Source organism: Eulemur rufifrons, chromosome 19, assembly GCF_041146395.1.
Source record: "Eulemur rufifrons isolate Redbay chromosome 19, OSU_ERuf_1, whole genome shotgun sequence".
NCBI lineage: Eukaryota > Metazoa > Chordata > Mammalia > Primates > Lemuridae > Eulemur > Eulemur rufifrons.
In genome coordinates, this window is record NC_091001.1 from 95,914,082 (window position 1) to 95,940,646 (window position 26,565).

The 26,565-nt window shown below is 57.8% G+C and overlaps 2 protein-coding genes across 4 annotated transcripts in view; one reads left to right on the top strand and one right to left on the bottom strand.

The window, feature by feature from the left end:
- Window positions 1-20,274, top strand: part of OTOF (otoferlin) — a 91,435-nt gene extending 71,161 nt beyond the window's left edge. Inside the window, exons 17-47 of one of the 3 annotated variants that reach the window (XM_069495272.1) lie at window positions 53-233; window positions 327-447; window positions 1,340-1,440; window positions 1,559-1,649; window positions 1,794-1,910; window positions 2,034-2,186; window positions 2,425-2,614; window positions 2,721-2,845; window positions 3,202-3,336; window positions 3,974-4,135; window positions 4,312-4,431; window positions 4,952-5,113; window positions 5,213-5,375; window positions 5,854-5,984; window positions 7,215-7,244; window positions 7,647-7,778; window positions 9,468-9,534; window positions 10,422-10,558; window positions 10,670-10,804; window positions 11,046-11,183; window positions 11,514-11,641; window positions 11,723-11,893; window positions 12,494-12,654; window positions 13,378-13,520; window positions 13,898-13,986; window positions 15,523-15,621; window positions 15,752-15,993; window positions 16,640-16,818; window positions 16,931-17,031; window positions 17,494-17,690; window positions 19,532-20,274. In XM_069495272.1, the coding sequence (XP_069351373.1) occupies window positions 53-233; window positions 327-447; window positions 1,340-1,440; window positions 1,559-1,649; window positions 1,794-1,910; window positions 2,034-2,186; window positions 2,425-2,614; window positions 2,721-2,845; window positions 3,202-3,336; window positions 3,974-4,135; window positions 4,312-4,431; window positions 4,952-5,113; window positions 5,213-5,375; window positions 5,854-5,984; window positions 7,215-7,244; window positions 7,647-7,778; window positions 9,468-9,534; window positions 10,422-10,558; window positions 10,670-10,804; window positions 11,046-11,183; window positions 11,514-11,641; window positions 11,723-11,893; window positions 12,494-12,654; window positions 13,378-13,520; window positions 13,898-13,986; window positions 15,523-15,621; window positions 15,752-15,993; window positions 16,640-16,818; window positions 16,931-17,031; window positions 17,494-17,674 (4,085 nt within the window). In that variant the 3' untranslated portion in view covers window positions 17,675-17,690; window positions 19,532-20,274. The remainder of the gene's footprint in view (window positions 1-52; window positions 234-326; window positions 448-1,339; window positions 1,441-1,558; window positions 1,650-1,793; window positions 1,911-2,033; window positions 2,187-2,424; window positions 2,615-2,720; window positions 2,846-3,201; window positions 3,337-3,973; window positions 4,136-4,311; window positions 4,432-4,951; window positions 5,114-5,212; window positions 5,376-5,853; window positions 5,985-7,214; window positions 7,245-7,646; window positions 7,779-9,467; window positions 9,535-10,421; window positions 10,559-10,669; window positions 10,805-11,045; window positions 11,184-11,513; window positions 11,642-11,722; window positions 11,894-12,493; window positions 12,655-13,377; window positions 13,521-13,897; window positions 13,987-15,522; window positions 15,622-15,751; window positions 15,994-16,639; window positions 16,819-16,930; window positions 17,032-17,493; window positions 17,691-19,531) is intronic. The other 2 variants (XM_069495273.1, XM_069495274.1) reach the window with 2 other exon arrangements.
- Window positions 20,275-20,894: 620 nt separating this feature from the next.
- DRC1 (dynein regulatory complex subunit 1) overlaps window positions 20,895-26,565 on the bottom strand; it is a 40,771-nt gene continuing 35,100 nt past the window's right edge. Inside the window, exons 13-18 of the mRNA XM_069495275.1 lie at window positions 26,197-26,283; window positions 24,279-24,380; window positions 24,013-24,128; window positions 22,831-22,974; window positions 22,395-22,497; window positions 20,895-21,199 (exon numbers count right to left, since the gene is read on the bottom strand). Of these exons, the coding sequence (XP_069351376.1) occupies window positions 21,143-21,199; window positions 22,395-22,497; window positions 22,831-22,974; window positions 24,013-24,128; window positions 24,279-24,380; window positions 26,197-26,283 (609 nt within the window). The 3' untranslated portion in view covers window positions 20,895-21,142. The remainder of the gene's footprint in view (window positions 21,200-22,394; window positions 22,498-22,830; window positions 22,975-24,012; window positions 24,129-24,278; window positions 24,381-26,196; window positions 26,284-26,565) is intronic.

Consider the following 26,565-nt stretch of genomic DNA (forward strand, 5'->3'; position numbering starts at 1 on the left):
CGGGGCCCAGTGGGGAGGGTCTCTAGGCCCTCTGTGCCCCTTCTGCCTGCAGGCAACTATGGGAACGAAGTGGATGGACTGTCACGACCCCAGCGGCCACGGCCACGGAAGGAGCCTGGAGACGAGGAGGAAGTAGACCTGATTCAGAACTCCAGCGACGACGAGGCTGGTGACGGCGGGGACCTGGCCTCAGTGTCCTCCACGCCACCCATGCGGCCCCAGGTCACGGACAGGTGGGTGCTGCCTCCTGCCTCCCGTCCTCCTGTGGCCAGCCCCCCCACCTCCCTGGGCCCCCAGAATCAACCTCCCACCTCCGCCCACCCCAGGAACTACTTCCATCTGCCCTACCTGGAGCGCAAGCCCTGCATCTACATCAAGAGCTGGTGGCCGGACCAGCGCCGCCGCCTCTACAATGCCAACATCATGGACCACATCGCTGACAAGCTGGTCAGGGCCAGGCCGGGGGGCCGGGAGGGGGGGTTCTGGGGGACAAGGTGCTTCTGGAGGGCCTTGCCCGCAACACTCGAGGTCCCTCAGCACAGCGGCTCGCCTTGGGGCGGGGGCTGCAGGGATGGCCCCGGCAGGACCTCGGTTCCCATCCCCTGCCCCAGGTCCCAGGATTCTAGGCAGATGCACAAGCAGGAGCCACTGCTAGTCACTGCAGCTTCCAGAGAACCTGGGGCAGGAGTGCCAGGTTCCCTGATTCTTCTGGAAATCTTAAAAGCAAGGCTAATGTGAGGTGTTCTCCCAGCCCTTTGCCAGTGTCTTCCATCTTGTGACTGTAACCACAATTAAAGCCTGTAGCCTTTACCAGTGTGACCTGGGCCTGTAGCCACCTGCCAGGCTTCCCCCTGAGAGTTAGGGGACTGGCTGTCCCGTGTCCGTGTCCGGGCCTCCCAGGGATCTCAAAGCTGAAGCTGTGCCCCCTCCCCCAGCCTCTGCTCCCACCCCCTGCCCAGGTCCCAGTGGAGTCTGAGGATCCTGGCCCTCTAGTCCTGGGGTTTCCTGGGGGCAGCTGACCACAGCCCCTTCTCTGGCCTGCACCCAGCCCCCCATCCAGCCCTGAGTTCTGCCCACCTCTGTGAGTCCACCAGGGCCAGACTCACAGCCCAGAGGCGGCTTCTTCAGGAACTGAAGACCCCATGAACGCCAAGGTCACCAGGTTCTGCAAACAGAACCTGGGAAGCTGGCAGCTTCCTCAGGAAGGACAAATGCTCAGGGATGGCCCTAGTGAGAGGCCCCAGGTCACAAGGTCCTTCGTTCCCCAGATGAGTGGGGAGGAGACATTTGGAGAGGCGGAGGGGGCTGCAGCTCTGCGTCACCCCATTCTGGTTCACAGGAGGAAGGCCTGAACGACGTGCAGGAGATGATCAAGACGGAGAAGTCCTACCCTGAGCGTCGCCTGCGGGGTGTTCTGGAGGAGCTCAGCTGTGGCTGCTAGTGAGGAGGCAGGGGCGGGGGTGTGGCAGGACGTGGTGGGACTGCAGAAAGGGGACCCTCTGGGGCTGGGCAGAGGAGGAGGAATCCATAGGCTCAACCCCAACTCCCTCCACCCCAGCCGCTTCCTCTCCCTCGCGGACAAGGACCAGAGCCACTCATCCCGCACCAGGCTGGACCGGGAGCGCCTCAAGTCCTGCATGAGGGAGCTGGTGAGGATGCGGCCGGGCCTCGGGGGGCGAGGGAGGTGCAGGTGAAAAGGGGACATCTGTCTCTGAGGTCGCAGCTGCTGCTGCTGTCCTGGCCCGAGCTGCCCCCTGTGTAGCTGAGCTCCGCTGGCGTCCCCTCCCATGCAGGAGAGCATGGGGCACCAGGCGAGGACCCTGCGGGCCCAGGTGAAGCGGCACACCGTGCGGGACAAGCTGAGGCTGTGCCAGAACTTCCTGCAGAAGCTGCGCTTCCTGGCAGACGAGGTGTGTCACCCAGGGGAGGGGCTTCTCCTCATCTGGGCCTGGCCCCCTGGGTCACTCAGGTGCAGGGGACCCAGCCAAGAGGCCGGACATCCCTTACCGGCTGCCCCTCCGCCTCCACCGCAGCCCCAGCACAGCATCCCTGACGTCTTCATCTGGATGATGAGCAACAACAAGCGCATCGCCTACTCGCGGGTGCCCTCCAAGGACCTGCTTTTCTCCATCGTGGACGAGGAGATGGGCAAGGACTGTGCCAAGGTCAAGACGCTCTTCCTCAAGGTGCCAAAGCGGGGAGATGGGTGGGGACCTGGATCCTTTCAATGGGTCAGTCTCCCCTTGCAGGAGCCACAGCCCCACCTGGGTCTGGCGGGCTGAGCCCCCATCTCCCTCTGTCTCCCATGCCCACCCCCTGCCAGGGTCCCACCCTCTGACCAAGGCCTCTACCAGCCCCTGACCCTTCCCCACCCATGGGTCCTGGCGGCTGTCAGGCTCCTGATGACCCCATGCCCGTCCCCAGCTGCCGGGGAAGCGGGGCTTCGGCTCGGCGGGCTGGGCGGTGCAGGCCAAGCTGGAGTTCTACCTGTGGCTGGGGCTCAGCAAGCAGCGCAAGGACTTCCTGTGTGGCCTGCCCTGTGGCTTCGAGGAGGTCAAGGCGGCCCAGGGCCTGGGTCTGCACTCCTTCCCCCCGGTCAGCCTGGTCTACACCAGTGAGTGAGGACTCTGCGGTCTGGGTGGGCCCCTCACTCCCACCCTCACCGGGGAGGGGGCTAGAGGGCTGCCTGCTCCCAGAGCCTCAGGCTGCTGTCCCCACAGAGAAGCAGGCCTTCCAGCTGCGAGCCCACATGTACCAGGCCCGCAGCCTCTTTGCCGCAGACAGCAGCGGGCTCTCGGACCCCTTCGCCCGGGTCTTCTTCATCAACCAGAGCCAGTGCACGGAGGTGAGGGCCTGGGGAGGGGGCGTGGCTCTGGCTTTGAGAGCCCTGGGAGGCCCAGAGACGTGAGACAGCCAGTCCCCTAACGCTCAAGGGGAAGCCTGGCAGGTGACTGCAAGCCCAGGTCATACTGGTAAAGGCTACAGCCATTAACTGTTATACTCACAAGATCGGGAAGATATTGGCAAGGGGCAGAGAGCAAACCTCATATTGGCCTTGCTTTTAAGATTTCCAGAAGAATCAGGGAAGCTGGCACTCCTGCCCCAGGTTCCCTGGAAGCTGCAGCAAGTAGGGGTGGCTCCTGCTTGTGTATCTGCCCACCCAGTGTCACTTGTGGCCTATCTCCCCATCCCATGCTGTAGGTGCTAAATGAGACCCTGTGTCCCACCTGGGACCAGATGCTGGTGTTCGACAACCTGGAGCTGTATGGCGAAGCTCACGAGTTGCGGGACGATCCCCCCATCATTGTCATCGAAATCTACGACCAGGATACCATGGTATGGGTGGGCACCAGGGTGTAGCGGCCAGAGGCCCGGCAGGCCACCACGCGGATGTTCAAGGGCGGGTGTAGAAGCTCGTTCTCTGGGAGGTCCTGGGGGTGTTGGTGGTGCCGGGCCTGAGCCTCCTGACAGAGTGGGGCTCAGGGCGCCAGGCCCAGGCACCCCTGCCTCCTGCACAGAGAGACTGAGCTCAGGAGATGTGCCGGCAGGCCCTGCACACCAGCCTCCCCACCCCAGGGCCCCCAGCCCCTGCCCACACACATACAATCAGTAACAGCCTCGCAGCTCTCCGTGAAGGCTCTGGAGTGGGGAGTGAGGGATTGGGGTGACCCCCAAGAGTCGGGGAGCCACCTTTCCACAAAGCTGTTGAGGTGCCTGAGAGAGCCCTGGACTGGAGGCAGGAGGACCTGTGTCTAGTTCCAAGTCCTGCATCTGCCACTCACTGACTGCCTGGCCTTGAACGAGTCTTTAGTGGTCCCCGAGACTTGGTTTTCTCCATCTGTAAAATGGGTGATCACACCTGCCCCTTACAACAACTCACGGGCTGTGGGAAGGACCAGATGAGATCACAGGTGTGAACACTTCTGGCAAACAGCGAGCACCAAGAAGCCATCTGTGTTGTTTGTCGTGTCAGGGCAAAGCCGACTTCATGGGCCGCACCTTCGCCAAGCCCGTGGTGAAGATGGCAGACGAGGGGTACTGCCCGCCCCGCTTCCCGCCCCAGCTCGAGTACTACCAGATCTACCGCGGCAACGCCACGGCGGGAGACCTGCTGGCCGCCTTCGAGCTGCTGCAGGTGGGGCCGCAGGGAAGAGGGGCCTGGGGAGCCTCTCTCCTTCCCACCCTGACCGAAGCCGGGGGCCTGGGGCCGTTTGGCCTTCCCTGTGTCCCCATATCTCATGGCAGACAACTCATGGGGAGAGAGACTCTCTCCTGGCTCCCCATGTGTGACCTGTGACCCCCGTTCCCCAGGTTGGGCCTACAGGGAAGGCCGACCTGCCGCCCATCGACGGCCCAGTGGACGTGGACCGAGGACCCATCATGCCTGTCCCCGTGGGCATCCGGCCCGTGCTCAGCAAGTACCGCGTGGAGGTGCGTGAGGGGCCCATGTGGCCCTCCCTGGCCTGCCCTGCACGGGCCCCTGCTGTGACTTCCATCCTGGCCTCCCTGTTCCTGCTCACTCTCCCTCCAGCGAGGCTCACGCACGCACTGCACTGTCGCTGGGCAGACTCAGCCGTCTTCAGCCCACTCCTCATTTTTCAAATGAGGACACTGAGGGCCCAGGAGGGGAAGTGACTTGCCCAAGGTCACCAGCGGGAGCAGCAGCAGACCCAGGCTCCTGCCCCAGTCTAGGGCCTCCCCCTCTGCACCGAGTTGCACAGCCACGTTCCAGGACTGTCCCCAGCCCTCCTGTCTGCCCTCTCCTCCACCCACCCCCACGCCGCAGCCCAGACCTCACTCCCTGGAGGACGCCCTCCCCTCCTCAGCTCTCCTGGCCCCCTCCCACCCTCTGAAATCTCCCACCCCGCCGCCCAGTTCCTTCTCAGGTGGCCCAGTGTCCCATGACTGCCTTCCCTGACTGAAGGGCTGTCCCTGCCCAACCGTCTCCCAGGTACTGTTCTGGGGCCTGCGGGACCTGAAGCGGGTGAACCTGGCCCAGGTGGACCGGCCACGGGTGGACATCGAGTGTGCCGGGAAGGGGGTGCAGTCATCCCTGATCCACAACTACAAGAAGAACCCCAACTTCAACACCCTCGTCAAGTGGTTTGAGGTGGTGAGTGCAGGCAGGGCAGAGCGGCTGGTGTGGCTCGGCTGGCCGGGTTTCTCTGCCCCCTTCCCTGAGGCTCAGGCCCGGCACCGCCAACACCCCCAGGACCTCCCAGAGAACGAGCTCCTGCACCCGCCCTTGAACATCCGCGTGGTGGACTGCCGGGCCTTTGGCCGCTACACCCTGGTGGGCTCCCACGCCGTCAGCTCCCTGCGACGCTTCATCTACCGGCCCCCAGACCGCTCGGCCCCCAGCTGGAACACCACGGGTACGGTCACACCCCGAGCCCAGGCCTGGCCCCACCGTGTCCACAGAAGGGGCTCCAGTTTGCCACCCACTCCAAGCCACTGCCAGAGTTTGCTCCTTGGGGAACCCCCAAGGGGGCTGGGAGAGGGCAGGAAGGAGGGTCCCATCCTGGGGGCCAAGGAGGGCTGCCCAGGGCTGCCCCTCACTCCAGAGCCAGAGGGCCAGAGCCGGACATGCCCTTGCAGGGCCTTCAGGCAGATGGCGTCCGCGCGGGTGGGTGGAGAAGGCCCCGCCTCCTGCAGCCTCCCTCGCGGCTCCCCTTCTCCCCGGCTCACGTTCCCCCCTTATGCACGTCTTTCCTCCTTCGACCGCCCTGTCCCTCCCTCTCCCCTCAGAGGGCTCCAGAATCAGCTTTAGGCCTTTGCTCCTTCCTGCCCCTTGACTCTCTCTGTCCCTCCTGCTCCTCCCCTGTCTGCCTGTCTGTCCGTCTCTCTGTCCAGTCGGGCTTCTCCGGCACTGCCATGTGCTGTGCAACGGGGCTCCCTCCTCTCACCCCACAGGGGAGGTCGTGGTGAACATGGAGCCGGAGGTGCCCGTCAAGAAGCTGGAGACCATGGTGAAGCTGGACGCGGTAAGGCGGGTGGCCCAGCCCCGCGCGTTCTGGGAACACACAGCTTCGTGCCGCACGGCCCGAGAGCCAGGCCATCTGCCCCAGGACAGCAGCATTAGGTCACACTTTCAGCATATGGTGGTCAAGGACTAAGCTTGCTTGTGTGGGCAAACAGCTCCATCCGAACCTGTCCCGGCATGCACACACGTGCGTGTACTTGTGTGGAAAACCAGCCATTCGCATACAACACTCCGCAGGCCTGGGTTGGGGAAGGATTTCCAGGTGGAAGCTCCTTGCTCCTCTTGGCCTTGGCACTAGGGCCATTCATCTGCCGGAGGGAGACCTGTTGCCGGGGGCTGGGTGGGGAAGTGGCCGATGCGCTGCAGACCCTGCAGGGGAGGGCAGGGTGGGGGCCAGCCTGCAACAGGCCACCCTGAGATCCAGACACTGCAGAGTGGCCGGAGTGGGCTTCCTCCCCGCCACATCCTCTCATCGCGTTCCCAGCCGCATATGTTCCACGCAGCCTGGGGCGTCTCCTAGCTTCCACTCCCTGAGCAGCCTCTGCTCCTTAGGGGGCAAAAAGCCCCCTGGTTTCGGGCCATCAGCAGCACAAGACAGAGGGTGGCACAAGCCTGAGCTTCCCTGGGGTCCCTCACGCTGGCTCCTGCCAGCTGTTTGGCCCCGTCCTTTTCCGCTGCGTAACTATGTGTGTGTGTCAGCTTCACAGAGGCAGCCTGCCCTGGGGAGGTGAAAGGATGGGCGGAAGGTGTCGCATTTAGCTGATACTCTGCTCGCCTTCCCCAGGCCCAGGGCAGCCTTCCCTCCCCAACCCCAACTCCTCCTTGAAATCACTGAGCAGTTTAAAATTATGCCAGTGCCCAGTGCCTCCCTGGCTCTGATAATATCACTAAGAGGGTAAATTTCTAATGTTCTCATCACAAAAAACATTTGCAATGATAGATGTGTTAACTAGCCTGATTTAATCATTCTAAATTATATTAAAAAACTGTGACACCACATTGCACTCATAAATGTATACAACTATAATTTGTCAATATACAATTTTAAAAAACTAAAATAGAAAAAAATTTATAACAACTCTGCTCTCAACACACAGGGGACATCTGTCTCCGTGTGAGCCCTCTCAGCTCCTGTCCCTATCTCCCCCACGCGCCCCGTGCTGGGCCGCTGCCTGCCACTTCAGGGCCTGGTGGCTAATTCTGTCCCTGTCTCCTCGATTCCCCTCTGCAGACTTCTGATGCCGTCGTCAAGGTGGACGTGGTGAGTGTGGGTCCCTGCAGGGGCTCTCGGGTGAAAGGGCCCTGCACTGGCAACAGTGTCAGCCAAGGGGCCTAGAGCAGGGACTGGGCCAGCCCCAGCCCCTGGATGCTCAGGCCAGCACAGCCCTCCAAAGGGGCAGAGGTTGGGAGCTGGATGGGCGGCAGGCCCCTGGGTGCCAATCTAGCCCTGGCCAGAAGCTCACATTGGCAGGTCACGGCCCTCTCTGGCCCACAGCATCCTCCACCACCCCTTGGACATTGGTGGCCCCACAGAGCCTCAGGAGCCCAGGGCTTCCCGGGAACAGAAGGCAGGATGGGCAGGGGCCCTCGGGATTGTCCAGGGTTCTGGGAAGGGCTGGGGAACAGGGGCCCATGCAGGACTCGGGACCTGGCCACACTGCAGGCTGAGGAGGAGAAGGAGAAGAAGAAGAAGAAGAAGAAGGGCACCTTGGAAGAGCCGGAGGAGGAGGAGCCTGATGAGAGCATGCTGGACTGGTGGTCCAAGTACTTCGCCTCCATCGACACCATGAAGGAGGTGAGGCCCTGGGCAACAGCTAGAGGGTGGTGGAGGAGTCCGGCCAGGGAAGGTGAACACTCAGACCCTCCCGCCCCCCCAAATTGGCTTCCTACCTCCATTAATACGAGCTCGGGCTGGCCTCGCCTCACATCCTTGAAGTTCTAGCTCAGAACTCACCTTTCCAGGATAAGGGTCCAGTCTACCCTCCCTGGCTTGCCTTCCTCTCGTCCTCATTCATTCACTCCACAAACATCTCTTGAGTGTACATGATGACACCATCCGAGGTGCTGCCAGAGCCCAAAGATGCGATGCCACCCCTGCCCTCAGGGGCCACCAGTACACTGGACAAAATGGGCATGTGAACAGAGACTTACAGTGTGATAACAGGCCAATCAAGGCCTGGGGCAGTCAGGGAAGGCTTAATGGAGGAGGTGACTTTTGTGAAAAAGGAGAAACGTTCTCAGAGGTCAAAAAGAAACAACTGCTTCTCAATGGTCCTTACAAGTCTTCGTCATACTGTTTATTTTACACAGCTTGGTCACTGTCACTGTGAAAGATTCTTCTCCTTTCTCATGTATGTGGGATCCATCTGCTGAGCCAGACTGCAGGTTCCAGAAAGTGCATTTCTCCTCCCTGTCATTTGTCTCTTCTCCACGCTGCATAGCTAGCTCAGGGCGCTCTGACCGGCCGGCTGACCAGGGGGATACGTTGTGTTTCCTCAGTGGAGCCTGAGCTGATCCAGCCACACTCTCTCCCAGACCCTTCCAGTGACCCAAGCTGGGTGTGATGTCACTATCTGTATTGGTCAGAGCACACATGAAGGTGCTGTGGCAAGTTAGAGTGGTGGGAACAAGACAGGAGTTTCTTCCTTTCTTACATGATAGCTTAGAGTGCGGGGGTTAGGCTGGCACAGTGACGCAGTGGTGTCAGGAACTAACATCCTACCCTCTTGTCTCTGTAATCTGTAGGGTTACACATGGCTCACCAGCAAGTCCTAAATCTCGTGTGCAGGAAGGGTTAGAGAGAAGGAGAGGAGGCACACCTCTTTCCTTTTCAGGGCTCACGTCGCTTCCACTCACATTGGCCAGAATCTAGTGTCCCTTAGCCACACTTAGCTGCAAGGGAGGCTGGGAAATGTAATCTTTAGCAAGGTGGCTGTGTGCCCAGTAAGCTTCTAAAGAATAAGAGGGAAAATATAATTGGGAACAACTAGTAGTATCTTATCCCGCCATCACCTCCTGGATTCCAGTTGGCCTGGCTGGATCTCCAACAGGCTGCCTGGTCTCATCTCTACTCCTGCAATTTCTGCAAACTGCCACCAGGTGACAGTGCTGACTTAGTTGAAACCTGGTGATTTTCGTTTCCAGTTGGGATGTGCTGAGTGAAAGAAAATACATTCTCTTACTCAATTATACTTTACTACATTTTTAAAAATCATTACTACCACTAAGAAGTGACGTTAAAGTGCATTACATTTTTAAATGGTACACAATTGAAAGATTCATAAATCCCTAAGTACAGTTAGTCATACTGTACACATAATAAACTTTTTAAATCTGCTTAAGCAGAGCACATGATGGATTTGAACTCAGTAGGAAAGAGTATCTGCTTCTAGTTCATTTAAGACTGGTCTGGGACCACAGTTTGGGGTCAACAGACCCCTCCGCAGGAAAGCCCACCTTCCCTCCTCACCTCATCTTTTGGCAGCAACTTCGACAACAAGAGGCTTCAGGAATTGACCTGGAGGAGAAGGAGGAGGTGGAAAACAGCGAGGGTGAGCCCTGGAATCCTGGATCTCTGCCTCCTGCCTGCCCCGGGGTGGCGGCTCCCCTGCCCGCCTTACCACCTGCTTCTCTTTCCCCTCCCAGGGCCCTCGGGCCTTGCTGCTGCCATAGCCAGGGGCGGACAGCAGCAGGAGTCCCTGGGCACCAGGGCAGGCTAAGCCCTTTGTCTAGAGCGGCTTCCGCTCTGACCAGTTCAGCAGCCACAGTGATGGACATTTAGAGCCACAGAACATCAGAGCTGGAAGGGTTCCCAGAGCTCGTTCCACCCAGCATTTTCCAGACCTTTTTTCACAGAAGAATATTGTTGGGCATTCTAGAGGGGAGAGGGTTCTGTGGTCAAATCAGTTTTGGAAATGCTTATTTAAGCAGGTTCCTTTGGTGCAGGATTTCTCAGAGCCTTTAATATGAAAATATTGTTATAAATCTCTGAAAGGAAGGCAGAGTATAAAATATTTCCCCCGCTTATTAAACTACAGTAGCCTTTCTTCTAAAGCATTCCAACATCACCTATACCTGGTACTCCACTGAATGTGGTTTGGAAAATGCTAATGTAGAATGAGCTTGTTAATATTATGGACAAGAAGAGTGGGGCAGGTGAGAGGGCACAGTGCTGTGCAGCGACAGGCCTCCTGACTCCAACCCTGTGCTCCTTCCTGCCCCGTGCCATCAAGGGGCATGACCTGAATGCACCTGCCCGGGGCAGGCATGCAGGGAGTATCGTCTGCATTTTGCGGCTGAGTACATGGAGACCCTGGAAGTGTCGTTAGTAAAGTACATAAGTGGCAGGGCTGGGTCCTGACCCCGGCCTTCCTGCTCTGATCGTTTCTGCCCCTTCCCCACTGAGCTGCTTGGGGCCTCCTTTTCTGCTCCTGGCCAGGCCTGAAGGGGCCGACGAAGGGCAAGGACAAGGCAAGGGCTGCAAAGGAGGAGAAGAAGAGGAAGACCCAGAGCTCGGGTGCCAGCCAGGGTCCTGAGGCCCCGGAAAAGAAGAAGCCCAAGATTGATGAGCTTAAGGTGAGGGTCTGGGTGTAGACCAGCCAGGGAGTTGGGGGCACGAGGCAGCAGATGGGGCAGGACGAAAGCTGGTGACAGGCAGTGGACCCCTGACAGCCTGTTCTGGCCCAGGTGTACCCCAAGGAGCTGGAGTCCGAGTTCGACAACTTTGAGGACTGGCTGCACACTTTCAACCTGCTGCGGGGCAAGACCGGGGACGATGAGGACGGCTCGACCGAGGAAGAGCGCATCGTGGGCCGGTTCAAGGTCAGGGAGGCACGAGGGCCCAGCCCCTGAGCACCCCCACCGCCCCATGTTCTCTCCCCACCTTGCCACTGCCCTAGCCACTCCCTCCAGAACCACTGCACTTCCCCTGGCCCAGCAGCTAAAGGGCTGAGGCCCTGCCGCAGCAGCGTCCGGACCTTCCCGTGCTATGAGCTATTGTGACTGCCACCCCTGCCTGTGCCCAGGCAAACCTGCACCCTGACCCACGCTTGCCTCGCCCCAGGGCTCCCTCTGCGTGTACAAAGTGCCACTCCCAGAGGATGTGTCCCGGGAAGCCGGCTACGACCCCACCTATGGCATGTTCCAGGGCATCCCAAGCAATGAGCCCATCAACGTGCTGGTCCGAGTCTATGTAGTCCGGGTGAGACTCCCATCGTGTCCCCTCCCTGCAAGTCCCTGAGGCCTCCTGTCCAGGAGGGACTGAAACAGATGCAAACTGCCCCCCGCCCCAAACTGAGAGGCACCACGGAGGCCATCTGGTCTAGTCCCCACCTTTTCCAGAGGAGGAAGCTGAGGCCCAGAGAGGGACAGCCACTTGCCTGGAGTCACACAGCAAATCTCCTCACTCTGCTCCAGTGCTCCTGCCCCTGCCCCTTCTCCTCCCCATCATGGGACCCTCAGGCAGCTGACGGGGGCACTGTCAGATGAGCCAGGTGTGGGGAGCCTGCTAAGGCAGCACCCCCCATCCCAGGCCACGGACCTGCACCCTGCAGACATCAACGGCAAAGCCGACCCCTACATCGCCATCCGGCTAGGCAAGACGGACATCCGCGACAAGGAGAACTACATCTCCAAGCAGCTGAACCCTGTCTTTGGAAAGTAAGGCCTCCTGGTGCCCTCCTTCTCCTCGACTCTCCCAGCCAGCCCACCCTACAACCCTCCTCCAACCCCACCCTCCAGGTCCTTTGACATCGAGGCCTCCTTCCCCATGGAATCCATGCTGACCGTGGCTGTGTATGACTGGGACCTGGTGGGTACAGACGACCTCATTGGGGAAACCAAGATCGACCTGGAGAACCGCTTCTACAGCAAGCACCGAGCCACCTGTGGCATCACCCAGACCTACTCCATGTGCGTGGGGCGTGGGGCAGGGGCGGGGTGTGCCTGCTGCACCTTGACTCTAAAGCAAGATTCAGAGCACGGTGATTTAGGAAGGTAGACATACTATGGTTTCTGTCCCAGGCCGTGCCTCTGCCCCTGCAGGCTCTGGGCACAGACTTCAGGGGACAGGACTGCAGATTCCAAGACAAGGAGAGGACCAGGGGATTCCAGGACAGAGGAGGCAGGACAAGGAGAGAAGAATGGGCTGGGGAGGGGGAGAGGGGAGCAGAAGATGGCGGAAGAGTTCACTGGGGATCTGGGCCAGCCTCTGCCACGTACAGGCTGTGCGACCCTGGTCAAGTTCTTTGACCTCTCTGGTTTTCAGTTTGCTTATGGGAGCCTTTGAGGTACCAGAGGAGTGGGCACAGTAAGGGCTGGGGGGCTGGGTTGGGGGACACTGAGCATGTGGACAGCAGCCCTGGTGTCCCAGGTGAGCCTGGAGCCCAGGGCAGGCCCACTCACTGACAAGGGGCAACAGCCAATTTCAGAGAATTGGCTGCCACCAGCTGCTGCCCGAGGATGGCTCAGTCCCAGCCAAGCCCCACCAGGCCTGTGTGTCCCCTCACGCAGATACGGCTACAATATCTGGCGGGACCCCATGAAGCCCAGCCAGATCCTGACCCGCCTCTGCAAAGACGGCAAAGTGGACGGCCCCCACTTCGGGCCCCCCGGGAGAGTGAAGGTGGCCAACCGCGTCTTCACTGGGCCCTCCGAGATTGAGGATGAGAATGGTAACAGGGCGCTGGGTGGAGCCAACTGCTCCCCTTCCAGGGGGTTCCAGAGGCCAGGAGAGACCCACACTTCCCTGGGGGGACCTCAAGGCCAAGGCTGGGTGCCCTTAGCCTGAGCCCCCTCCTGTCTGCCCAGCCCCTGCACTTCCACCCCTCCTACACTGCACTTCCCACTCATTCCCCCCTCCCCCCCACATCCCGGCATCCCAGTGGCAGAGGAGGTTAGCCCCGTTCCGCAGAGAAGCAAAGCGAGACCCAACACGTTTCAGTGACTCACCCAAAGTCAAGTGGCTCCTTAGAGGCAGAGTGAGGGTGTGGACCCAGGGCCATCTGGTTCCAAGCCCTGGGCTCTTCCCACTCCTCTGCCTGTGACTTTCCAGAGAATCAGGAGGCACCTGTGCTGGGGAACTTGTGGCCGTCACCTTCAGGTGTGGGGATAGGAAGTAGATTCTCCCCTCCTGGCCCCGTCTCACAGCCCAGCAGGGTTCTCTGTCTGGTCGGCTTCTCCAAGCAGAGGAAACTAAGGGCACAGACCTTTCTTTGCCCTATGGGACCAAGCTGAGACCTTGGGCAAGCCACTTCTCCCTCTGTGCCTCAGTTTCCCCAACAGTAAACTGACAGGTGATGGCTCAGGGGCTTCTTTGTGCCCCCAAGTCCCTGGCCCCAGCAAAGGTCTCTTGGTTCTGCTGAGCCCGTGTGCAGCTGATCCACCGGTGCCCACAGGTCAGAGAAAGCCCACGGACGAGCACGTGGCGCTGTCAGCCCTGAGGCACTGGGAGGATATCCCCCGCGTGGGCTGCCGCCTGGTGCCAGAACATGTGGAGACAAGGCCACTGCTCAACCCTGACAAGCCAGGCATCGAGCAGGTGACACTTGCCTGGCTGGGACCCGGGGTTCTTGAGTGTTTGGGCCCAGGGATTCCCAGCCTGGGTCTGTACAGGTAGAAGCTGGCCTCGCCTGGGAAGCCTGGCGGGTGCCTCCCCACCAAGACCCCTCAGGGGAACTTGAATGGCAAGTGTCTTTGCTTTAACTGACAATTACATCAGCTCAGTAGAGACCGGGGTTGTCTCCCTCAGAAGCTGTGATTGGCTATTGGTGACATCACAGGAATTCCTGGCATCCAAAGATGGAAATTGATGAATGGGTCCTTGACAGAACAAAGGTTGGGAGGGAGAGGAGAGCCGACCCTCCCGGGCAGAGGGAGAAGTCCCTGGGAGATCTGCCATGCCCCCCTCTTCCTCAGGGCCGCCTGGAGCTGTGGGTGGACATGTTCCCCATGGACATGCCGGCCCCTGGGACACCTCTGGACATCTCTCCCCGGAAGCCCAAGAAGTGAGCTGCCGGGGGCCCAGCCCTGCTCCCTCCCGCTCCCCCACCCCCCACCCCCTACCATCCCTCCACCCCACCCCACCCCACCCCACCCACTTCCACCAAGGCCCAGACCTTCCTGCAGGAGGCTCAGGCCCAGATGGTCTGGGTCAGTTGCCTTTCCTGGGCCCTGGGTGTGGCCACCACGCCACCGGGCCTTGCGGAGGAGAGACAGACCCACCAATCAGTAGAGTTGTAGGCCTGCTCCGCGGGTCCCCATTGGCTGCAGCAGAGGCCACACCCCCACTCCCACCGATGCACCTCCATCCTCACCTGCAGACTCGCTCTCACACAGGCACCTCACGCACGCCCAGCGCTCCCGAAAGTGCCCGACACACGCCCGCACAGACGCACCCGCTCACAAGACACAGACCCAGAGAGCCTGCTCCGTGTCGCCTTCAAAGTGCCTGCCAATGATGTGTGCAGGAGCAGGTGCCTGGGAGAGGCGCGAGGTGGTAGCACCAGCTCAGGAACCAAGCCACCTGCCCCTCCTAGCTGACCCTGGCCAGGTCACTTTGGTTCCCTGGTCCTCAGGTTTCCCATCCGTGAAGCGGCAGGTTCGAGTCGCTGCCCCCTCTGACAGTCTCAGTGTGTGGGTTCAGGGCCAGCTGCGCGGGCACAGAAAGCCGCACAGGGCCCCCGCTGAGAGGGGCGCCGCTCTTGTTTCCATGCTCTGATGCTGCCCTCTCGAAATTCTTGGTGATTTCTTAACGAGGGCTCTGCGTGTCCATTTTGCTCTGGCCCTGGCAAATTATGCAGCCAGCTGGGCCTGGACTATCCTCCAAGCCCGAGGCCACCAGTCCGCTGTTCCAGGGCCCACCACTGGGAGGCACCCCAGCCCGTTGGCCACTCTGGACTTGCAGTCCAGGGCGTCAGTTTCCGGAACTCCATGGAGAGCCAGGTTCCCATCGATTTTTAGCGGATGACTCAACCTCACTCCTAATGATTGAAACATAACTATGTCATTCATAATTACAATTAAACCTTGAGGGAAAAATCCTCTTTGGGGACAAGGACATACAGGAAGCCAGATTCCATGGGCTTCCATTGCTGGCTCCTGGGCTTAAACGTCAAATTTCTCCTGGAACTGGAGGGAAGAGTCTAGCCTCTGAGAGAGAGAACTTGCTCCTGACTCCCCAGGCCTCTCTTCAGCCAGCCCCAGCAGCCAGCCCTCTCCCTGTCCCCGTCCCTGTCCTTGGTCAGCCTCCCTGCCGGGAGAGTGCTCTGGGTCTCCGAGCCCCAGCCAGACTGACTCTCCCCAGGGCAGGGCCAGCGTCTCTCTCACCCACATGCCTGGCTGACTGTCTCGCTCACCCTGGGACCCCACTGGACAGAGGCCTCCCTCGGCCCCAGCCTGGCCCAGGCCCCGTGCTAAACCCAGGTCCCCAGGTGGCTTCTCCCTGTCATCTCATCTCCAGCCCCTGCCCCATCCTCACCCCAGGACCCCGGCGTAACCGTGCCCCCCCAGGCTGCTGACCGGCCCCCCCTCCCCCTGCCCAGGTATGAGCTGCGGGTCATCGTGTGGAACACGGATGAGGTGGTCCTGGAGGACGACGACTTCTTCACTGGGGAGAAGTCCAGTGACATTTTTGTGCGGGGGTGAGTGAGAGGTCCCTGCACAGCCAGGGCTGAGCCCTCTTCCTGGGAGGCAGAAGAGGTGGAGGGGGCCTGGGGTGGGGAGAGGCCCCACCGGGTGTGGCCACAGGTCTGGAGGTGTGGCACCCGGCAGGTGGCTGAAGGGCCAGCAGGAGGACAAGCAGGACACGGATGTCCACTACCACTCCCTCACTGGTGAAGGCAACTTCAACTGGCGCTACCTGTTCCCCTTCGACTACCTGGCGGCTGAGGAAAAGATCGTCATCTCCAAGAAGGAGTCCATGTTCTCCTGGGACGAGACCGAATACAAGATCCCCGCGAGGCTCACGCTGCAGATCTGGGACGCCGACCACTTCTCCGCCGACGACTTCCTGGGTGCGGAGCAGGGCCGGGGCGGGGGCCTGGGATTCAGAACTGAGGAGGCACAGGGGTGGTGGGAGGTGGGGACAGGGAGAGCCAAGCCTGGGGCTCGGAGCGTCATTCCTTCCAGTCTGTCAGAGCCAGAGGCATCAGACGGCCCCAGGGACCCACCTAACCATGCCCGGGCAGATGTCCTCAGTATCATAATCGGGCTGACAAGGTGCTTTGAGCACACCAAGGAGGGGACAGTCTGTGCTGATGGGGGGATCTGCGAGGCTCCTTAAGGGAGTCAGGAAACTTCCTTGGGCCTCAGGTTGCTCCTCTATAAAGCAACGTTTCCCCTCAAAACTCTAATCTGCATCTGCAAGCTTGTGGGCTTATGGGACTAGCAGGATTTTAACAGAATGGATGCACAGGGTTGGGGGCAGACCCCAGGAGAGACCCCCCCCAGGCTGAAGGAAGGGCCTGAGCAAAGCGGTTGCCCAGAGAGCCTGCGAGAGACCTCGACTGAGGCCGAGGAGCTGGAGTGAAGCGGGAGGATGAGATACAGGCTTGGGCAGTCTGCACTGAGCACACAAGGGGCCAAGAAGGCCAGAACCCCACCCCACTGCACCCCTGCCCCCGCCTTGTCCACCCAGAGCTGACTCTGAGGTTGCCACAGGGGCCATCGAGCTGGACCTGAACCGGTTCCCACGGGGCGCGAAGACAGCCAAGCAGTGCACCATGGAGATGGCCACCGGGGAGGTGGACGTGCCTCTGGTTTCCATCTTCAAGCAGAAGCGTGTCAAGGGCTGGTGGCCCCTCCTGGCCCGCAACGAGAACGACGAGTTTGAGCTCACGGTGGGCACCACCTCCTGCTCGGGCCGTGGGCGTGGGCAGGGCTGGCCCCGCCTGGGGCACTGAGGGCCCACACCTGGCCTGGGCACTGGGACCTTTCTGCCCTTCTCTGCAGGGCAAGGTGGAGGCTGAGTTGCATTTACTGACAGCAGAGGAGGCGGAGAAGAATCCAGTGGGCCTGGCCCGCAATGAACCTGACCCCCTAGAGAAACCCAAGTGAGTGCCCTGCCTGCCTGGCCCTCCTGCCGGGAACAGATTCTTGGGAGCACTGGAACAGGAAGGAGGGGCCAGAACTTTCCAGTCTTCTTTGCCCCTACTCCTCAGGCACCCTCTCTGTTCCCCTCTGGGCCATGGCCTCATAGCAGGGGAGCCCCCTCCCTCCCCTGAACCCCACCACCTCCCTCTAAACCAGAGGACAGCTATCAGCACAGGGAAGCAGTTCCTCTCCCAGGGAAGGCCCCATTGAGCAGAGCTAAATGCTCTCTCTAGGTTTTGCCAAAGCAAGCAGCTCCTGTGGTGGCATTTGGGGCCCCAGCCAGCCTTGGTGGCCCAGAAGGAACCCAGAACTACACACACTCATCCCAGCTCGGCTTCCCTCTTGGCCAGGCCCTCACCACAACCCAGCCCTCATCCTCCCTGTCCTTTCTCCACGCTCCCTCTGCTCTTGCACCGCTCCAGCCGGCCCGACACCAGCTTCATCTGGTTCCTGAACCCTCTCAAGTCTGCCCGCTACTTCTTGTGGCACTCCTACCGCTGGCTGCTCCTCAGACTGCTGCTGCTCCTGCTGCTGCTCCTCCTCCTCGCCCTGTTTCTCTACTCCGTGCCTGGCTACCTCGTCAAGAAGATCCTTAGGGCCTGAGCCCGCAGCCTCCTGGGTCTGATACTTCTCCCTCCTTCCTCTGCACCAAGGGCTGGGAGGCATATGGACCACACACTCGCATGTGCACACGTATGTCCACAAACACACATGCATACATGTGCACGCATGTGCACATAAACATGTACACATGTCTACAAACATAAACAGGCACACACATGTCCACATGCCCACATGTGTACACACATGCTCACATGTCTACAAACAGGCACACATGTGTACATACAAGCACATACACACACAAGCCCACACATACACAGCAACTTCCAAGCTTTCAAGACAGAATAATAGACTCTTGGAACTAGAAACAACTATTTTTGATGTTTACATATTGGGCCAGAGAGGTGAAGTCACCCACCCAAGGTCACTCAGCGAATTAGGGTAGAGCTGGGACTTGAGCTAAGGTTTCTGAGTCACCAGCAATCCAGTGTTCTTGTCACTACACCCCCTCCATTCCCAGCAACATCCCTGACAGACTCTAACTCAATTGGCAGACAGGAGAAGGGAGAAAGGATTTGGCTAGGATTGGCCGCAAGTCCGGAAATAGCTCCCACCCAGGTGTGACCTCCCAATCCAGAGCTGTTTTCTGCCCTGCAGGATGATAATTCCATCCAGCTCAAACATTTAACAGCCACCTCTGCCTAAGCACCCACTCACGTGCTCAGACCTCCACAGCCATTGTCCCCCGCCACCATGTCACCGGCCCCAAGAGGTAGGACCACTATTAACCCCATTTTAGAAATGAAGAAACTGAGGCTCACAGAGGTGCCTAACTCGCCCACCACAGCTGGCATTCGAAACCACGTGCCCTGTGCCTGAGCCCCTTCCGTGTGGCCCCACCAATACCGAGCTCAGCTCTGGGGGTGCAGTCCACGTCCTCTGGGAGGTAGTAGTTTGAAAAAGCACATTCAATTCTTTGGGGGGTTTTTTTTTTTTTTTTTTTTTTTTTTTTTTTTGAGACAGAGTCTCACTCTGTTGTCTGGGCTAGAGTGCCATAGTGTCACCCTAGCTCACAGCAACCTCAAACTCCCGGGCGCAAGCCATCCTCCTGCCTCAGCCCTCTGACTGGCTGGGACTACAGGCATGCACCACACTAATTTTCCTATTTTTAGTAGAGACAGGCATCTTGCTCTTGCTCAGACCGGTCTCCAACTCCCGAGCTCAAGCGATCTGCCTGCCTCGTCCTTCCAGAGTGCTAGGATTACAGGCGTGAGCCACCGTGCCCGGCCACTGAGTCGTATTTAATTTTATATCTTGACATTTTATGAAACCTATTGTTTTTATAACACAAATGACAGATAGTGAAGCCAGGCGACTGCTTCTTAGCTAGGAGGGCATGCGGAGGTGGAGGAGATTCGCGCTGGTGGTGGGCAGGTCAGCGAGGCCATTGTGCGCCCCATGGGGGTGCTCTGAGCCTCGCAGGGCCAGGTGGGGCAGAAGTTTGTGTCCCATCAGACAGGATGAGGTTGAGAAACACTGATCTCACTGAGGACAGGGACAGCACACAGAGCGCACTGCTCACCACAGGAGCTTGCTAACAATTAGAACTGTAGGCGGTGGGGGCCGTGGCTGCCCCTCGCCACAAGTGGCAGGTAGTGGCTGGATGGCTGCCATCTAGGCCTTGGGAGGAGATGGGGCATCAGAGGTCCTGCAGGGAGGACAGGGTTTTGTGTGTAGCAAATCTGGTGCTTAGACCTGGACTCGAACCCTGGCTCCAGCACTCACTGCTTTGGGGGCTGCAGCTATGACAGGGCCTCTTGGGGTCTAGAAGTAAAGGAGGGGGTGCCTGGGGAGCAGCTCTGGCCCACTGCTTGACCGGCTCCTCCCTCCACTCCGCAGCCGGCCCGACACAGCCTTTGTCTGGTTCCTCAACCCCCTCAAGTCCATCAAGTACCTCATCTGCACCCGGTACAAGTGGCTCATCATCAAGATCGTGCTGGCGCTGCTGGGGCTGCTCATGCTGGCCCTCTTCCTCTACAGCATGCCCGGCTACATGGTCAAGAAGCTCCTGGGCGCGTGAGGGCCTGCCACCTCCCGCCAGCGCCACTCCTGGCCGCCACGTTTGCCTCTCCTGTGGCCTGGACTCTTCCCCATGTCCCTCCTGGAGCCTCGGGCCCTGGGAGCTGCCTCCTGCTTGCTGGGCTGCCTTCCTCCCTGCCCCCAGCTGCTGCTGGCCCGGCCCTGCCCCTCTGATGCCCGCCTGTGGGTTGGGGAGCATGGGAAGGGGACACCTGGACTGCCCACCTTGATGAGGCTCCATCCTTCAGGCCCTGGCTCCCCAGAGGCCTCCCCTAGGCCTTCTAAGTCTAGGGTTAAAGCTTTCATGAAAGTAACCAAGGATCCTGGGCCAGCGCCCAGGGCGTTGAAGGGAATGAATGAACAAAAGGCATCCCCACCCTGTCCCTGCAGACATCACCAGTCTTGGCTGTGCATCAGGGGCCTGGACCCAACCTTCAAGTCCACGGGGCGGCTGCCCACTGCCGGCTCTGTCGGCTCCTCCTCCTCCCAGGCAGCCGCCTTGGCCTGGGTGCACAAGCCCAGTCCCTGTCCTGCCTGCAGGTTGTGACACTTCCCAGAGCTCCCTCTGCCCAGGCTCATGCTCACACGCCCAGAGGAGCGGTGGTGACAAGCAGGAGAGTGAATCCCTGGCCCTCCCCACCCCCAGGCAGCCCCTGCCTCGGTTCCCCTCAGCTGCAGCTTGCACTTCAGGTGCTGCCCCGCTGGCGTCTGAGTTTCTGTTGGCTGTTTTTCTTTTCCTGGGTGGTGATTTTTCTCTTAATAAAAGAAATCAAACACTGAGCTGACCAGTGTGCTTTGCTCGGGTACAGGACAGCCACAGCGTGGGGGCCAGAGTCAGCAAGGCTCTAGGTCGGTAAGCTCAGTGCCAGCTGGGCCAGATGCTTTTCTCCTTTGAGTGGCCTCTCCTGGCCCAGGGTTCAAGGCAGATCTCAGGCCTCACACCACAGCCCAAGGGGCACACCAGGGTGGACCCAGGGCCCCCAAAGCACCAAGAGTCCTTTAGGCCTGAGAACAGTCTGAAGGCTTAGGACCCCACAAGGGCCCCAAAGCTCCAGCCTCCACCCAGAGAAAGCAGCTCTCCCCAAAAGCCAGACAGGTGCTCTCTGGCAGAGCCGCTGGCCTCCACCTCTGACACCCCACGGTCCAAGCCCGGGACAGAGTCCCCTCATGGCACAGAGGGGGAGGCAGGGGCCATGTCTCGCTAGACTTGACCTCTTTAAAGAGATTCAGCCACAACTTTTATTAATAAAACATTTTAATCATAAGGGCAGGATACAGATAACTCCTCCTGCTGCCTTATTTTGACAGACTATAAAGAAAAACTGGAAAATCTAGAGAGCCGGCCCAAGCGCAGTCCCCTGGGTGACAGGTGCCAGCCCCAGCACCAACACCAGCAGCAGCCCTAACATGTCAGCCTTTTGAGGCCCAGCTCTATTTTGGGGGCACCCGGAACACCTGAGTTGGGGGAACTTGCAGCTGAGAGTTTATCTGGAAAAGGAAGGGTGAAGGTCATTACATTTGCCCCAGGCCCTCCTTCCTCTGACCCCTGTGGGGTTAGGTGTCCATGCCGGCCCTCCCATGGGCCTCCAAACCCTTGCAAGCATTTCCTCCCCAAAGACGAAAGGGCTTCGGAAGCCACAGGCTGCTGCCTTCAGGGGACAGGTCTCAGCTTCTGCTCAGCCAGGAACCTCCACGAGGTTCGTAACTTCCCTCCCGGCCACTCTCTTTGATCCTTCCCTCTCCTCTTCACGTGCCCATTCTGTCCCCGTCCTAACCAGCCCTTACCTCCTCCTCCCCCATCCTCTTGTACACAGTAGCATCCATGCAAGCAGGGACCATTTGGTCCCCAAATGTCTGAGTCCTGTCATGGGCCAAGAGGCCGTTATGATGCCAAAGCTCACCACCTCCCCCTTTCAGCTGTGGCCTGGGACCTGGGACCATGCTGGGGCCACATATCCCCTGTTCTTGGACTCCAGGCGGGCCTCTGTCACCTCACACATGTGCAACTGATGGCTGTGTCAGGACCCCTGGCCCACGGCCCCAGCATCGCGGGAAGGATCCACACCCGCACGTACAGCAAGCAACTGTTACGAAAGGACTTTCCCCTTTCTCTCCCTGCCAGGCCAGGGGGACGTTGCCACAGCTGTGGCTGGAGTAGGCACAAGGGGAGGCCAGGGAATATCCACCCCCAGACCTCCTCCCCATGCGAGGACGACCCTCCAGTCGTACCACAGGCCAGAGAAGCCGGGCTGGCAGAGCAGAAAGGGCCAGGGCTCTGGACAACTACAAAGGCTCCTAGTTTTGATTCTCCTTGTGAAATGGGAGAATAATTTCTGCCCCAGCTACTCTCAGAGTGATAAGACGGCATGGAAGACGGAAACACAGCTGGAGAGAGCCCTGTGGCTGCGAAGCCACTCCTCGTTTTGCTTTACAAACAGCGTCCCAACAGGAAGCTGGGACCAAAGACCACCAGCGTCCAAGGGCTGCTGGCACACCCTGGCTGCCTCCAGGAGGCTTCGGACAATATCCACTCCCTTGCCCGATAACTGTTGATTTTTACATCACAGCTTGAAGCTCCCTTGCGTTGGGTAGAGGAGGGGATATTTCCTAATGTCAGTTTCAGGTCCCTGGCCCCTCCTCCCTGCCTCCCACTGCTCCCCACCTTGGAGGCCCCACGACCCACCTTGGAGTCCAGATACTGTTGCAGCAGCATCTGCAGTTCTGTGTTCTGCTGCTCCAGAGCCTCGTTTTCCATCAGCAGCTTGGCCCTCTGGGTCAGCACAAGGCTTTGGGCAGAAGAACAGGTTAGAGGCCATCGAATCTTCCAGCCTCTGCCAGAGTCTCTGTGCTTCTGTCAGGCTGGAGGTGGTGGGAGACCCCATAAGCCTCACCATTCACCCGGCCACCAGATGAGCCAGGCTAGCAGGCACAGAACAGGCAGGGTGGGCCTGAGAGCTGGCCACCCAACGCGATCCGCCCCCCACAACAGGTGCAAAAAGCAGCTCTTCAAACCCAGATGTCATGGGACAGGAAGGTGGCAAATGTGGCCATTCCAAGCAACCGTCCTCATCTACCTGCCAGCTTCCCCCCGGCTCCTGGCCCACGACGGCTACACTTACTGGTATTTCTGCAAGGCTGTGTAGAGAGCATCCCAGAGGTTCTGCTTGGAGGGAGGGACAACCGTGGTCAGGGCGTGCCAGTACTCAGAGTCCCTGGAGTCATTGCGCGTGACCTTCAGCACTTTCATTGGGGCCCGAAAGTCCCTGCAGGTCAAGAGCACTGGTACCACCATCTCCACCTGGCACCACCCAGGCCCCCAAACAGTGCCAGTCGCAGTGCCAGCCACAGACTTACTGCCTTCCCACCTGTCACCATCCTACTCAGCTGTCCACATTTATTAGGTGACAGCAGAGTCTCGGAAAGGACATACTTATCGTCAACCTTCCTGACTCTCAGCGCCACTGCCACGTTGCGCAGGCATCACTGGCGTTTCATCCACCCCTCTGCCTCCCAATCAGTTCACCATGCTGGCTTTACAGCTCATCGCTATGGCCGTTTCTTCCACCACTGCGTCAGAACAGCTCTCGACTCTGTCACGTGCTCTCCATCCCCTCCATGACAGCCTCAATCCAGGAGCTCGCCATCTCCCACCTGGACCAGTCTCCGGACTAGTCTCCCTGTATCCAGCACCGCCCCCTCCCTGTCGCCAAAGTGATCTTTCTAGATGCAGATCTAATCATGGCTCCCCTCTGTCCACCACGCAGTAAAGACAACAATCTTAGGCACATCAGGCAAGGACTGCCAAGATCTGGCTGGCTCCACTCCCACTGGTCCCCCCTCCAGCCATACCCCCTTCGTGACTCTTGAACATCCAGGCCTTCCTCATGCTTTTACATCCCCAAATGCCCTTTCCTCTACTTTATCCTCCTAGGAACACCCAGTTCTGGCGCTATCTGTCCCCAAACCCTCTCTGACATGCCAGATGGAGATGGCCATTTCCCACTCTGAACAACATCACATCTTGAATATGCTTTGGCTGCTGTTCTGATCACAAGGCATTATCCTACGGTGCCAACACATGGCAGACTAAAATAAACGTTTGTTGAATGAACGAATGAAAAAAGCCCAGATCACTCACTGCTGCACCACATTTGGTTCCTGAGTACGTCTGTCGGTCCCTCTCACCCTCCTCGGGAGAACCATTTACTCTCTCCCCCATGTCCCGCCCTATGTCCCACCCGGACTCTTCCTCACTCACTAGCTCTGTGTGGCTGCCCCACCCATCCAGCGCCACAGCCCACCTGGGCTTCTTCAGACCCATGACGAAGGCCTCCAGGATCTTGAGGACGTCGTTGGGGTGGATAAGCCAGGGCGAGGGTGGGCTCTCCTTCTTTTCCTCCTGCTTCCCCTCCACCACCTGGCCTTCCTCCTGCTCTCCTTCCTCCACCAGGTCTTCCTCCTGCTCTTCCTCCTCCACCAGGTCTTCCTCCTCCTCTCCCTCCTCCACCAGGCCTTCCTCCTGCTCTCCCTCCTCCACCAGGTCTTCCTCCTGCTCGTCCTCCTCCACCAGGTCTTCTTCCTGCTCCCCCTCCATCGCCAGCTGCTCGTCCAGCTCCAGGTCGAACGCCCCGCTTGTCTTCTCCATGATCTCCTGATGGAGGGGCTTGACCTGGAGAAAGGTGCAAGGGCAGCTGTGGGCTGGAGATATACACATGCGTGTGTGGTGAGAGACAGGAAGAGGAGAAAGGGGGGAAAGCTTACAGGAAGTTACAGACAGCTTGCAGAGGGAAACATGTACCAAGGACAGAAATAGGAGAAGGGAGAAAGAAGGGGGACAGGACGGGGAGGCACTAATGGCTCCAAAACAATAATGGTTTATTTCTAGATCTGGGATCACAGGTATTCATTGTGTTGATATTCATAAAGCTTACATGTTATAAATCTCCTTTCGAATCATAATACAAATTAGATTTTTGTTTTAATTTTTAAATTTAAAAAAGTCTTCCTCCTCCTCCTGTCTTGCACGTCATTGAATTTACCTGCCAGAAGCAAACTAATTTTATCAAGTTTCTTATGTATCTTTCCAAGGAAATATTATGCTATATAAATAAATACCTATATGAATATATACATACTTTTCCATATATATTCTTCCTTCCCATTTTTATATAAATGATACTATACCACACGTGTAGTTTTGTACTTCGCTTTTTTCAAATACCAATAAACCTTAGAGATCTTTTCACATAAATACATAAAGAACTGCTTTGGTTTTTTCACAGTTGCATAGTATCCCATGGTGTGGATGCACCATATATTATTAAATGAATTCCTCACTGATGGACATTTAGGTTGTTTCCAATCCTCTGCCATTTCAAACAATGCTGCAGTGAATAAGCTACAGTAAACATCATTTCAACTGTATTGAGATAAATCTATAGAAGAAAATCCTAGAAGAGGAATTGCAGCACAAAGTGTACACAATTTTGTAATCACTATTTCCAAATTATCCTCAGGGGAGGTTACAGCAATTTACACTCCTACCGGCAACTTATGAGCATGCCTGTTTCCCACACCTCAGTCGTCACTTCCTGTTATCTAATTTGCAGGTTTTTGCTAACCTGACAAGTGAATAGTAGAATTAAGGCAGTGTTAATTTGCATTTCTATTATTATAAGGAAGACTGATTGTCTTTTCATACATTAAAAGTTATGTATTGCCTCTTCTTGGAGGTGTTCATTCATATTTGTTGTCTGTTCTATTGAGTTGTTGATCTTTTTCTTACTGGTTTATGAGAGCTCTTTATAAATTAAGGAAATTAGCCCTTAACTGTGATATGAGTTGAGAATATTTCTCCCCAGCTTGTCATTTGTCTCTTAACTTTCTCTGAGTGATTTCTGCCCTACAGACTTTATTCTGATATAGGCAAATGTATCTTTTTTTCTCTTTATTGCTTCTTGGTTTTGTCCACTCAGCCAACTCTTTTTGGAAGTGTTATCAGGACACTCACCCTTGGGCTAGCAATACTAAAAACATTTTTTAATTTGATTTTAATTTTTAAATTAAAATTTCATAGTATTTTTAACATGGTGACTTTTTCAGAATAGTAGATATTTGATTCTCCTACTGAAACCAGTTACAATCAAGATATATGTATTACAGACAGGCCCTGTTTTGCAGGAAAGTGTTTAAGGACCAAAGTATGCAGAACTTGGTGGGCTCTGGTCTCATGGCGACTGAGACTTGGCTTTCAGGGAACGTACGGAAAGATCCCTGGGCCTCAGCATAAGAACAGCACCTCACCCCACCCGTCGTTTTTCCCTTTGCAAATAGAAAAATTAATAATAATAAGGAAAATGCTAAGTTAGCTAGACCTGACATAAAACCCCCACTATTTCTCCAGAAATATCATTCAAAGGCAGCAACGTCCTCTGGGGGCTTCCAGGAGAACTGAAAACACTCTCCTTAGCTGCACCCCACCTTACCTGGATGGGGGATATATGATGAGCTCGGTATTTAAGGAAGAAGTTCACCAGTTTATACAAGTCGTCCTCACTTTCAATTCCAAGGGCCTGGGGAAAAAATAGGATGGTTGCTCAAACACCCCATCAAAGAAGCAACAGGCTTGGGGAGTTAGACTCTCAGCTCCTAGGCGCAGGGCGCTTGGCTTGTGCCCTCAGCACCCCCACTGCCTTCCATGGCCCCCAGTAGAGGACAATCAGCCAACAGTGGGAAACGGCAGTGAAATCCGGGGTCCGCGCGTCAGAACAGACGGAAACAATGCTCACAATCGGCACCGCTCCGTACAGACCTGGTGGCCGTGAGAATGCTAATGGGTGCTGAACACGCACCTG